A 13,270-nucleotide genomic window follows, 5' to 3' on the forward strand; every position below is an offset into this window, starting at 1 on the left:
ATCCCAAAGCTGTTCAATCGGGTTGAGGTCAGGACTCTGTGCAGGCCAGTCCAGTTCCTCCACACCAAACTCACTCATCATGTCTTTATGGAGCCGCTTTGTGCTCTGGTCAGTCATGCTGGGACAGGAAGGGGCCGTCCCCAAACTGGTCCCACAAAGTTGGGAGCATGAAATTGTCCAAAATGTCTTGGTGAAGCTTTTTAAGGGTAACTAAACCCTAAACCAACTTTTTTTAGTTAATGATCTGTAATACTGGGGCTTTATTAATGCTGTTCATTGATTCGAGTAAATGTTTTGACATTTGAGTATAAAGTGTTTTAATTCTATAAAATATGGTGTAAAACCGCCAAAGTGCTGCCCTCTTAAGGTTGAACAGTGGCTACTGCAGTTGAATTTTCCTATTGGACGTTGCAGTACATCGTGATGTAGGATGGCACCTCCAACGGCTCACTATCCGCGCCCCTGACACGAGCTCACCACGCCCTCAGAAATGTTTCCCCCAATCACATGAGGAGAACGGCTTTACTCCAGTGGAAGTGAAAGTGGAAACATTATGAATGAAACTGACTTGACACTTGCTTTAACATTGTATTGAAGAAAATACGGTTAAATAATGCAGTTGTCAGTACACGTCAGGATTTTCTTGAGATATTATTGCCGCCCGTCATGTGTACAGATCATGTTCATACATGAGACGCGCTTTCAAACCCTGACACGCAAGTGGTTGCCTCGGTAACAGACAACAATACTGTAACGTGCTGGCGTATATTCTATAGTCTAACTCATTTGAGGAAATCTGTTTCTAATAGGCTTTTAGGTCTGAACTTTTTGGTCCTGCGCTGCTGCGCTGATTCAGTTCATTTGAATGAAAATCGTATGTATATCAGATATCTGATCTATTTTTAGTGGGATTTAGTGTAAGGATTTGACTGTTCATAGATTAGGTCAGTTCTCTTGCGCGGCTGCTTCACTAGCATCGTCGGCATCGGGAGTTAACGCAGTTTGAGCAGCGGCTCGCATTGATAAGGCTCTGGGTCTGTGTCTACAGACAATCCACCCTCCTCCACTTCAGGTGAAGGTAGGAGAAATGACCGCTCTGTTGCAAAGCTGGCGTCACTCCAGTCATTCTCCATCTTTGCGACTCGCGAGTCAGACAGCTGTCAATCAATCCGTCACTGTGGGTCTCAGGTGCACGCCCTCCGCTCAGCTCCGCCCTCGGTTCGTCCCCTCTGACAGCATTTCCAGCATTTTTTAAAAATTGGAGTTAAGCTCTGAGCAGGGGTTTAGTTACCCTTTAAGAGTTCCTTTCACTGGAACTAAGCCTGAAAAACAGCGCACCCCCCCCCCCCTAATTCCCCCTCCACCAAACTTTACACTTGACACAATGCAGTCAGGCAAGTCCTGTTCTCCTGGCAACTGCCAAACCCAGACTCGTCCATGGGATTGGCAGACAGAGAAGCGTGATTGGTCACTCAGAGAACATGTCTAATCTGATTTGGAAGGGCGTCCCAATACTTTTGGCAATATTGTGTATATCGGAGAGTATATAGTTATATACATGTAATAAGTGGGATAATGTACAACTGCCCGTCACTTTCACAGAATACCCATGATCCCTTCAGTAAGTGCCGTTCTGACCTCTATATATGCGATCTCATTGCTAGCGTCTCGCATTGGAGGATGCCAGTCTTTAGGAGGCTTCACAACATGCTTTCCATCAGTAACAAACCACAGCAGTCGAGGCCAGCCTGTAAACACACACACACACACACACACACACACACACACACACACACACACACACACACACACACACACACACACACACACACACACACACACACACACACACACACACACACACACACACACACACACACACCATCCCTGAGGCTAAGAAACAGCACCATTAAATAAAGATGAAGTAATTGGCTTGCATGAATAACGCACCTTTAAACGTGACAACCTCTCCGGTCTGTGCTTTGGGCAGACCCTTCTGACAGGCATCAGTGGTCAGGGCCAGAGTGACCCCACAGCTGCCCAGCAGAAAGCCCACCTGCTGACCGCCTGCGTCCTGGAGAGGGACGAGAGACAGTCATCTATAGAGCACTCTCTCTCTCTCTCTCTCTCTCTCTCTCAGTCTTTCATCAGACAGTCTCAACAGCTCAGCACTAAGAGATGGAGGAGTGTTATTGTGCCCTTCAGTCCATCAGGAACATCAGCTCTATTAATCAAAGCCATGCTTCAGAGCAGCACAGAGGCAGCTGATGAAACCTTCAGACAGGAGACTTCAGCTCATCTACAGACGAGTGGCCGCACGCTCTCATACTCACAGTCTCAATGCATCTTTAATCATCAACAGCGGCATGACCATTTCACTAGCACCATGTTTTTTGTTTTTTATTTCTCATGCCATAAAGCACAGTTTTGGAAATGAATGCTGTTTTTAAGGATAGTAATGAGGGTGATATGAGGACAGCAGGGTGTCGTGTCGGATCAACACCTTTCGAGTGAGTGGCACCTCTATGGGCACTGGCACCAGCTCTGCCAGCAGGCATCCGTAAAACGCCACCATAAACATCACCGGATCGTTGTTGGGGAACACAAGTGCAACCTGTGGAGACGGACACAAGAGATGATTGGGTTAATGTTGTTGTTTTTTGCGTTCATCCATCGCTTGGGTGTGTCACTAAGTGTTATTCTAGTATCATTTATCTACTAATATAATATTTATTATAAATTAGGTTTTATTTGTACATATTCAGCTTTCATATTTTTTAGTAATTTTGTAAATGTTTCAGATATTAAAGGCACAGTATGTAAGTTTCACCACTAGAGGTCGCCTATTTAAAACAATAACATGGAGAGCAATCCGACAGGACTCGGGCAGAAATCATGTTCATGGATGAGATATTGTATTAAAGTACCAGACTGTCCTCCAACAAAAAAAACCCGACTCTATAGTTCGTTTTTCAAGCACCTTATTAAGACCTTTATTTACGCTTTAAAGTCATGCGCCCTCTAGCTGGCGTAAAAAAAATGACAGTGACGTAACACGTAACACAACATGAAATGACGTATGACTGTCATTACCAATCAAAATGCGTGTTCATTTAAATGCAATGTGTGGACTTTTTTACCACCATTTGTCATATTTCCATTTAGCAAAAAATATATATTTTTTTATATAACTACAACCAACCTCACCCCTAACCTACCCAGTGATTTATAGTGCATATACACTTTATTAGCACATCCGTTCCCTGGGATCGAACCCATGATTGCATGATCACATGATTACATATTTTTCCAATTGTTTTCAATGGGAGCTCCTCGTTTTTAGGACACCATGAGCGTAACAAGGCGCTGAGCGCTCATCGCTTTTTACCGGTCGCCGAGAGTTGAAGAATGTTCAACATTGGTTAAAATGCAGCGCTCATCACTCTCACTTTTCACCCAGCCGTCCAATCACAGTGGAGGAGGGGCGGGACAAACACAACACCAACCAACGCGTTTCCACCGAAATTACCCGGAACAATTTGTACCAGGAACTTTTTTTACAGGAACTTTTTTCCCCCCAGACCTGCTACTATCTGTGTTTCCACTGCGGTCTAAAGTACCGGGAAGATTACGCAAATTAGTCCAGTGATGTAGGACTGCGTGCGACTGCTCCTCCAGTCAGAGACGGAAAGGAATCATTTTTGCGCGACACTTTCTGCAACAATAACGAGGAGCAGCACTGCTTTTGGTAGTTATGTATTGGTTTAATAAAGAGGTCATTAACAAAATGGCGGAAAAGAGGAGAAGAGACGAGCACTGATACTAAAGCTTATTCTGAAAGCTCGTAAAGCTAGATTTAATGTTATTATCAGCGATTACGGACATTGACCGTGCGATTGCTAAGACGAACGCACGCCATCAGACAGAAAGAGCAAGACTGATATTTACTGAACACAGAACGAACCTAGCAAGACTTTTAAAAATGCTGGTTGAATTAAAATACTGCGTGAGCTCAACCAATCAGCATGTTCAGCGCCCAAGTCCCACACACGAAAGTTCCTGAACTTTGAAAAAGTACCACCTCGGGAGCAGGGCCGTTCGGAGGGGGAAATATTTACCCAGAATTTCATTTAGACCCTGGTTCCTGCGGTGGAAACACACAGAGTACCAGCCCAAAGTTCCTAGTTCCTGGGGAAAGTTCCTGCGGTGGAAACGCGGCTTTAGTGTTTTTTAGCCTGTTGATTTTTGTTCATGGTATTCAGCTACAATAAAATGTTTTGCAATTAAGATTTGGAATAATGTGAATCATATCTAAGTTTTGCTTTTACCTCATTTAAATCAAAATTAGGAATCGGAGTCAATAAGCACAATCCAATCGTTAGAATTCAAGCACACAGGTCAACAAAATATATAACATTGTTCTAGTGGTTTTTGGATATTTGAATCCCAAAATCTTACATTTGTGCCTTTAAATTACATATAACGTTATTATAAAAAAATGGTAAAACTATACATATCTCACTAGCAAGCTAACATCTTAGCCTACTAGCTTAACTAAGTAGTTAGAAAACCCTTGTTTGATGAGCTTGAACGTGATATTTTGGTAACGTGCTCTGTTTCTGAGGAATCATGCTTGACAGTACAACCATTTAAAACCTGATTGTGTGTTGGGCGAGTAGACACTCCTCTAGTGTTTGGGGCACATTCTCTCAAAGCCAAAGAATTTCAAAATAAAAGACAAGATGGCCGTCACACATCACTGTCCGTGTGTAACAGGTTTGGCCCTGATGGGGAGTTAATGTGAGGTGTAAGCGAGGATAAACACACTCACTCTGTCTCCGGGCCGCAGCAGTGGCTCATTCCTGCTGCTCAGTTTGTTCAGCAGCGTATACGCAAGTTTCTGACTCCGCGTCCACAACTTCCCTATCAAAACACACACATATACACACACACACATTCAAACCTGCGCTGTCTGATCACTTATCAATGAGTTCATCACTGTTACCAGTATAAACACAACAAATATACAGGATTACCCTTGTGAAACAGAGTCTTATTATTACGGAAATAACATACTTTAAAAGAACAAAAGACTATACTTGGTGGGATCTGAATGCAATGTTGCAATTGCAATTAAATGTATTATAGTTTAAATGCAATCAGCTGAACTTTAGAGTGTTTTTGACCCACTTCAGTATCTAATTACTAATTACATAATTACTTCTATTGTCTTTGAAATGAGTTCAAATTTGGTTGAAAAAGTTACTGATGAATGTACCGATAAGCATTTATGCTTATTATTAAGTGTGTCAAGAAACAGTCCTGAGAGCGTGCTCTAAGTGCACTTCTATTTTATTATCTGCAAGTACAATTGCAGAAGAAAAATATACATTTAGGATCTGAAGAACACTACCAGAGGTGGACAAAGTACAGAACTCCATTACTTGAGTAAAAGTAAAAATACTATTGGTTAAATATTACTCCATTACAAGTGAAAGTTGTAAAGATAGATTTTTACTTAAGTAAAAGTACAGAAGTACTTGCTTTTAAAAGTACTTAAGTATCAAAAGTAAAACTAAACACATTATTTTATTATTGTTGCATTGTTGTATGAATGCACACTGTTCCATCATGGTGGTTTAAGCTCCGTCTGACATCTAGCATACCTTGAACTCATTTAAATACTTGCTTAAAAGTTACAAAGCTCTTATCAAAGTCAAAATCATACTAGAAAAGAAAGGTTTCTACATTGTGTTTATTAGACAGGATTATGTAAAAACATATTTCTGAAATGACTTCAGTTAACATTATTAGCCCAACTACTCTTTTGCATGCTAACTAACATCAATGTCGAACGTTACCTATGTGTTAGCGCTGTATCCACAAGGCTATGGCAACTTGGCGGGTAAATCTATAAAAATCATTTGACCAATCATACTTCATACCAGTGTTCATTTTGACAGCAATCTTGGATTTAGTTTTAGTCAGTCTTTTGACTATAACATTTTAGGCATCTGAACTGTTTTAGTTTTAGTCTAGTTTTAATTGACTATAATAAGATTTTAGTTTTCAATAGACTAAAGTTCAGTACTTCAGGACACAGAAAGCAGTCTGAGAGGCAGCTTTCTGTGTGCACTTTCGTGTCGTCGCACTTTTTCAGACTTATCCACGTCTGCTCTTCTGAATTTTAACTTTTAAGTATGACTATGTTTGCACGCACTGCGTCTGGGAACTGCCGCCTTCTATTTTGCCATCAATTGATTAGTGTTCAAAAAATACTAGGAAATCATTGAACTTCATGTGATCCTACAAGAGTGATTACTGATAGGCTGTCACAAAAAAAAAAAAAAACGAATCACGTTTTAAAGAAGAACACAAATCCTCCACTGACTTTCAAAGCGGCTACGACTTTCTACTTCGAGGGCCTTGATAGAAATGTAATGGAGTAAAAAGTATGATATTTGTCTTTCAAATGTAGTGAAGTAAAAGTCATACGTTTCCAGAAACAATACTACTCAAGGAAAGTACAGATACTCAAAAAGTGTACTTAAGTACAGTACTCAAGTAAATGTACTTAGTTACTGTCCACCTCTGTACACTACAATACAATTGAGTGCACTTCGTTTTCACAAGGGTATATCAGCCAGATTTTGAACATGAACTAAATGCATTACAAATGAGTCTAGTTGAAGAATCTTGTGTGAGTTGTTTGTGAAACCGCTCTTATGTAAACCGTGGCATTCGTACCGTATGTGAGTGTGTAGACGGGTTTGCCGGTGTTGTCCAGAGCGGTGAGGCAGGGGCTCTTGGGATGTGTGGTTCCCCAGCGCTGTAAAGAGGCCAGTAACGACGGAGGCCAGTTAGTGACCACTCCCAGCGGCTCCCCACTGAGGGCTCTCATCTCCCCCCCCTCAGGCTTGGGCTGGTTCGGGTCTGGATGCTGGACTGTAGGGGACAAATACCACAAAAGCGTATTGTCACTAATGTAAAGCTAATACCTCACGCGGTGTGCTTTGCTTTATGCAAATCATTGAATTATCACTTCTGCTAGATGCCATGTATAAACAAATACTATTGTTTGTGTAATCATTTCTTAAGGGGGACCTGTTGTGCTTTTTTCACTGCAGTGGGAGTTCTTCTCTATATCAAGAGGATATATATATATATAAGAATATATATAAAGGGGCGGGGCCTGGTTGAGTTAGTTAGTAGTGTGTTGAAACTGGTGGTTATGGTAAGGGGCGGACATTTCCCAAACACGCTGGAAGCTCTTGACCAATCACAACACACTGCTCCAGCCGACCAATCAGAGCACATTGTGCTTGGCCAGAATTAGCTGTGATGCAGATCAGACTTTGGGCCGTATTTTATCGATCTGAGCACATGGTCTGAAGCGCAGGTGCGCCGAGGGCGTGTCCGAATCCACTTTTACTAGTTTAACGACAGGAAAAAACGGTCTGCACATGGTCTAAAAGGGTTGTACCTCGTCTCTTAATGAGTCTTGGGTGTGTTTTGGCATAACGTGCAATAAAGAGTCTCATCTCCCTTTCCCTTTAAAAGCCAGTTGCGCTCGTGCCATGGCGGATTCACTATTTACATAGAGGAATATGCAAGACTGAACACTTCTCCAGAGAGGAATCTTTTATTTTTAATCTTTAAAAATGTGTGTGTGCTGCGGCGCATCCATGTGTGTGTAATAATCAGTGTGCACCCGCCTATAGGCTCATATTACTAACACGCTCTTTAAATGACACAAAAACACTGCGCTACTGACTTTAGGTTTGTGTTGGCCAATGGCGCAGTCGTTTTCAGTTCCTCACAATAGCAGCAACAATGCTCCTGATCACACCTGGTTTTCAGACCAGACGCCCATGGGTGAACAGATGTGCCAGTGCATTTGATATTTAAACAACGTGGCGCTGGACGTGAAAATGGGAACTGCGTCGGGCTGGAACTAGCAGAAAACACTTGCATTGCATTACACCGGGTGTATGACAGGGTCCTTGATGTCACTAGTCAAAAGCCTGGCCATATGAGACTATGGGCCAGATTTACTAACAGCTTGCTCCAGCGCAAACCCTCTTTTTGCGTTAAAAAATGACTGTCAGGATTTGCTAAAGACACGCAGTGAAGAATTAGCGCTGAAAAGGCGTGGACAGGCTTATTTTTGCGGCTGATCTTATTGCATATGCATTAGTAGGAGTTTCCCTTTCAGACGCATGAATCATGCACGGTGAATTATTGGTGTTTGCACCATTATTTACCACCCAAAAACGTCTTAAACCAGACTCTAATTTGTGCTGCTGTTGGTAGATTGTGTTGGTGATGATCCGGCTGTGAACTTTCTACTCACATCTGCGCTTTTTGGGGATTGAGCTCTCACGCTAATTTGCCCTGTTTAGTAAATCTGGCTCTAAATGTATCCCAAGAGGAGTCGGATGAGGAATAGGATGAGGATGGAGGTAGAGATTTTTCAACAAGCTCAATGAAAAGGTAAATAAAAGATGGTGGAGAAAGCGAAATGAAATAAATGCATACTTATCGATACCGAGAAGTTCAGTCAGTGTAAATAAAATTCACTCATATTCTCCTATATGTTTTTTTATTATTGTATTGTATGCTTTTTAGATCAGTCATTTATAAGGTTTCATGATGGAAGCCGTGTTATACTGTTAGCCGCTCTCTAACAGAGTTCATGTGTGAGAGTGAGTTTAAATGTCACTAAACACCGATTGCTCTCAGGGTGACTTATGCGTCCTGAGGATGAGATGCCACACGCCTTTAAATAGATATGATTGATTTTGTGTGTCTGGAACAGAAAGAGAAGGAAAAACAGAGAGAGAGAGAGAGAGTATAAGAAGAAGATGCTGCAGCTAAGAGAATATGAAAGAGTATTTTTAAGATCGGTAAGAAAGGGCTGAGTGAACAAAGAGGGAGGTGAGATTGATGCAGGGATTCTGAGGGATATTTTAATGCTTTTAATAAGCCTCAAATAGTATGCGGATCACTGTACTAGAGACTGACCACAGTAAAGGCTGAATAAACTGACTATGATACACTTCAATCTGGTCATATGGATAAATAAGCAAAACAAACAAAAGCTGTATTAGTGAAAAGGCTCGTTTTATGTGTACAGGATTGCAGTGTTTGTTTAGTTTGTTTAGTAATAAAAATCCCATTCATTTCCTGAGTAATTGCCTTACGGTTGTCGGCAGAGGCTGTTTACACTAACTCCGCTCACTACTATCTGACTGAGCCAGACAAAATGACTGAAGAAATCCCACTGGTGATTAGAGTAGTGGCGTGGACAGTAAGATGGGTGTAGCGTATACACAATCTGCCCTTTTCTGAATCATTCCATCATTTGTAATAAACGCACAGATGTCTGATTTACAGTACATAAGGAGGAGAGTCAAAGATGTGTGACTGAACCTGTCCGATAATAAAACAGACGCTGTTGGTGCTTAACAGGAAAACCATGACGCTTTTCCAGGTGCATTCACAGTGTCACACACACACACCAGGTAAAAACACTTAAAGGATTAGTTCACTTCAAAATGAAAAATCCCTGATATTTTACTCACCCCCATCTAATCCAAGACGCTCATGTCTTTCTTTCTTCAGTCGAAAAGAAATTACGTTTTTTGAGGAAGACATTCCAGGATTTTTCTCCACATTATGGGCTTCAATGGGAACCAACGGTTGAAGATGTATTGATTTGGACCTTCAACATTTTGGTTGCCGTTGAAGATGAGATGAGATGGGGGTGAGTAAAATATCAAGAAATTTTAATTTTGAAGTGAACTAATCCTTTAAGATGCCTGCCTAATATGTTGTTTTGTGTTATCTTCCTGTCACCTGGGTTAGTATTTATGAGCAAGGATTTCAGAGACATCTATTCAATCTAAGTGTAAATGCCAAGTTCATATTTTCTTATAATCCATGTGTGAGATGAAAGTAAATACACTTTTTAAAAAAAAAAGAGTACAAAATTGTACCTTTTAAGGTACAAGTGGCCGTCACTGGGGTGGTGCCCTTAAGGGTATATTTTTGTACCTTTTGTATATTTAGTCAGGGGTAGGCAAGTAGGCAAGTTCGGTCCTAGAGAGCTGATGTCCTGCAGAGTTTAGCTCCAACCCTACTAAACCACCACAGTATAAAAAGCATGGCTCCCAGCATGCATTGCAGCATTAAGTATGTCACCATTGTTGAGATTCATCTGCTGATTCTTGATATCTGTGTGCGTCTAAACTTCTTCCCCCCTAGAATGCGTTTAAAAATCAGAATTCAGACCTTCTGATCTGTGGCAAGAAAGTATTGATGGTGAATATTATTTATTAACATTTTTAGTCAGTGATGAGTTTAGTCAAACATTTTTCTTCATGACCATTTTTGTTTATGGCTTTTGATTTTAACATATTATGTGTTTTGTTAACACTGTATCAAAAACCACAAACTAAACATAAAAAGCCAAGAGTCAAACTGCCCAACTAAATTAAACACTGATCTCCATAATGGCGACCAAACATTTTCAATAAAACATCTAAACCTCTGTTAATTCTCAATAAGAGCTTCTATAGACGTCTTTCAGGGTTGGAGCCAAACTCTGCAGGACAGCGGCTCTCTAGGACCGAACTTGCCTACCCCTGCTCTAAGTAGAGGAAAACAATGGTACAATTGTAGCCTAAGGACCAATTGTGTACCTTTAAAGGTACAGTTATACGTTTTGTTCCCTAAGGAACCTTTTTATCTGAGAGTGCCTGCTGTCAGTGATAGAGGGGCTTGATCACGAGACATAAAGGCTCCTCAGAATACTAAGATAAGATTTGAACTTTCTCTGAAGAGCATGTAAGTGGTGGCTGGTCCTATAAACCTGGCCATCACGATGCGAGGGCCTTGCTAAGCAGTTGCTAAGTACGATGAGAAGTTTTTACCATAATTCCATGAGGCTGCAAATCAAGTACGGAGACTTGCTACTGTTAACAGCTACACAGAAACGCTGCTGTGAGCATGTCAGATCTGCTGCTGCTGCATAAATACATACATAAATCCCATAGCAGATCTAGACAGGTGGAGCTGGGGAGGTGGAGGGGTTCAGAGGAACCAGACCAGCCTACAGCAAACACTGAACCAGACTATTCAAATGTTGAGCAAGCAATCTCATTGGCTGCAGGATCAGCAGAGGCCAATCGGCTTGTGCAATGTAGGAAATGATTACATGTAGAGGACCGATCTAGAGTTTCATGAACCTACCGTCCAAAAGCTCCTCGAAATCATCAACAAAGAACTCTCGTAAAGGTGGTCTCTTTGGTCTTTTCAGAGTGTTGAGGAGCTGCTGAATCTTGGAGGACACTCGACTGTTGACTGGAACGCCTTTAGACAGAGATAGTGTCAGGAGAAGACGGGACAGAGAGAGAGAGACATGGAGAAGATGAGACACAAAGGCAGGGAAAGGTCAGTGTGAAAGGACAGATTCACACAACAGCCTGTCAGTCAGTGTAAGGCTGTATGCCCATGGGGTTGGCTGAGATGGTACTGAGCGCGCTCAGTAGAGACACCTGACCCCGCGCATCAGACACTGCTTGACTCTGACTGAGGCGGCTGGACTCGTGCTGCCTAGCAACAAGCCGCTGCCCAGCTACCCATCTCATCAGACATTCATGAGCTCTCTGCTAAAAGAGCTTTCACTATGTGCTTCATCTATTAGCGTTTACATACATTAAACACAGGAAACACAGGGACAAAAGATGCAATGCATAAGTTAATACATGTTAAACAATAACACACGAGCACCAGGGTGATTCTATCAAGTGTTACAAACCGTGTGTGAGCAATTTCCCATATTGAAAGTTTTTTTTTAAATATAAAATAGACATTTTAATCAAATAAATAAAGAATAATTAATAAATAAATAAATGTCTTTAAAAGAAAAGTTTTTTTCAGTGTTAGTGTCTTTAGAGTTACCATTAGGGGTGTAAAATGAATGAATCGTTCATTACAGAACTGATTTAATAGTTTATATGAATGTAAAATGATGATTGTTCATTGGTTTTCCATTGCAGTTTACCCAGCAAACACAGAACGTTCCCCTAGCGTTCCCATATGGTTCCTATTTGGTTGTTTTGCTTTGGGAACCAAATTAGAACATTTTTGCAACCTTCCCAGAACGTTCCCTGCATATTCATTTCTCATAAATAAAGTATATTTTGCAGTGTGATTTCAGAGAGATTTGACACGTCTAACTGAAGAGAACATGACGTTAACTGGGAAGTTATTGACCAAAAAAGAGAAGCACGTCCTGCTAATTCAGTGCTAAGAAGCAAGTGTAATGCTATCCTGTAGATAGTCCAACCTGGTCTCAACTGTATTTTTGTCACATTTGCTTTTGTTAACACTATCGGGTAGTTTTAGGTTTTAGTGTAGGTGTACGTTAAAAAAACAACGTAACAAAATGTCAGATTCACGCTCATCTGTTCCGGAAAAAATATGTTTTTAGCGCCACCCAGTGGACATTTCACTTTGAAACTGTTGCAATATGTACGTATTGGTACGTATTTTGGGGTTTGCAAAAACGTTGCCACAGGTACGTTTTTCCAATGAGACCAGGCTTGTTATTAATTTTTTAATGTCTGTGATTAAAAAACGTACTGTTGAAGACATTGTTATTTGGCGCTTAACATAACATTTGTGACTGTGGTTAATCAAACCAATCTAATTTAATTCTCCATATGATGGTTTATGTGCTAATGATTAAATAATAGTTCAAAACAAGACATGGTTTGATTATACCATATGGGACGCGGGAGAATACATCAAATAAATATGATGAAAGAGGCTAATAGAACGTTTAGGGAACGTTAGGAGAACGTTCTACAACCTAAAAGAAACGTTCTATTTCAGTAAAGAAAACTTTCCTGGCTAACCAAAAACAAATGTTACAAATACATGTTTTGGGAACGTTCCCAGAACGTTCTGGGAACCAAAAATTGTTAACTGGGTAAACCGTTCTTTCGCAAATGTCCAACATAATTATGAATCATACCAAAATAATCTAATCAAACCACGACAAATTGAAATGCCATGATACATTGTGTTATATAATAAAGAAATGTTGTTAAAGGAACAGAGTTATGGCACAGAGATGAGAATGGTATGTATGGACTTATCTAACTCTGGGGAATACAGTTAATAAGCCAAAGTCCCAAAAAGTTGGCGTGTTTCTTTAAATTGAACAGAAATCTCAAAGGTTTGAGGGACGTCTCAGCTGATT

General features: G+C 40.8%; 1 protein-coding gene across 4 annotated transcripts in view; it reads right to left on the reverse strand.

The window, feature by feature from the left end:
- dip2a (disco-interacting protein 2 homolog A) overlaps positions 1-13,270 on the reverse strand; it is a 203,141-nt gene that overhangs the window by 45,051 nt on the left and 144,820 nt on the right. For all 4 annotated transcript variants that reach the window (XM_079822075.1, XM_079822074.1, XM_079822077.1 and 1 more), the window contains 6 exons: positions 11,254-11,373; positions 6,748-6,945; positions 4,832-4,923; positions 2,504-2,614; positions 1,951-2,074; positions 1,639-1,748 (listed from right to left, as the gene is read on the reverse strand). In XM_079822075.1, the coding sequence (XP_079678201.1) occupies positions 1,639-1,748; positions 1,951-2,074; positions 2,504-2,614; positions 4,832-4,923; positions 6,748-6,945; positions 11,254-11,373 (755 nt within the window). The remainder of the gene's footprint in view (positions 1-1,638; positions 1,749-1,950; positions 2,075-2,503; positions 2,615-4,831; positions 4,924-6,747; positions 6,946-11,253; positions 11,374-13,270) is intronic.

This window comes from Gobio gobio (genome assembly GCF_949357685.1).
Source record: "Gobio gobio genome assembly, chromosome: 7".
Classification (NCBI taxonomy): domain Eukaryota; kingdom Metazoa; phylum Chordata; class Actinopteri; order Cypriniformes; family Gobionidae; genus Gobio; species Gobio gobio.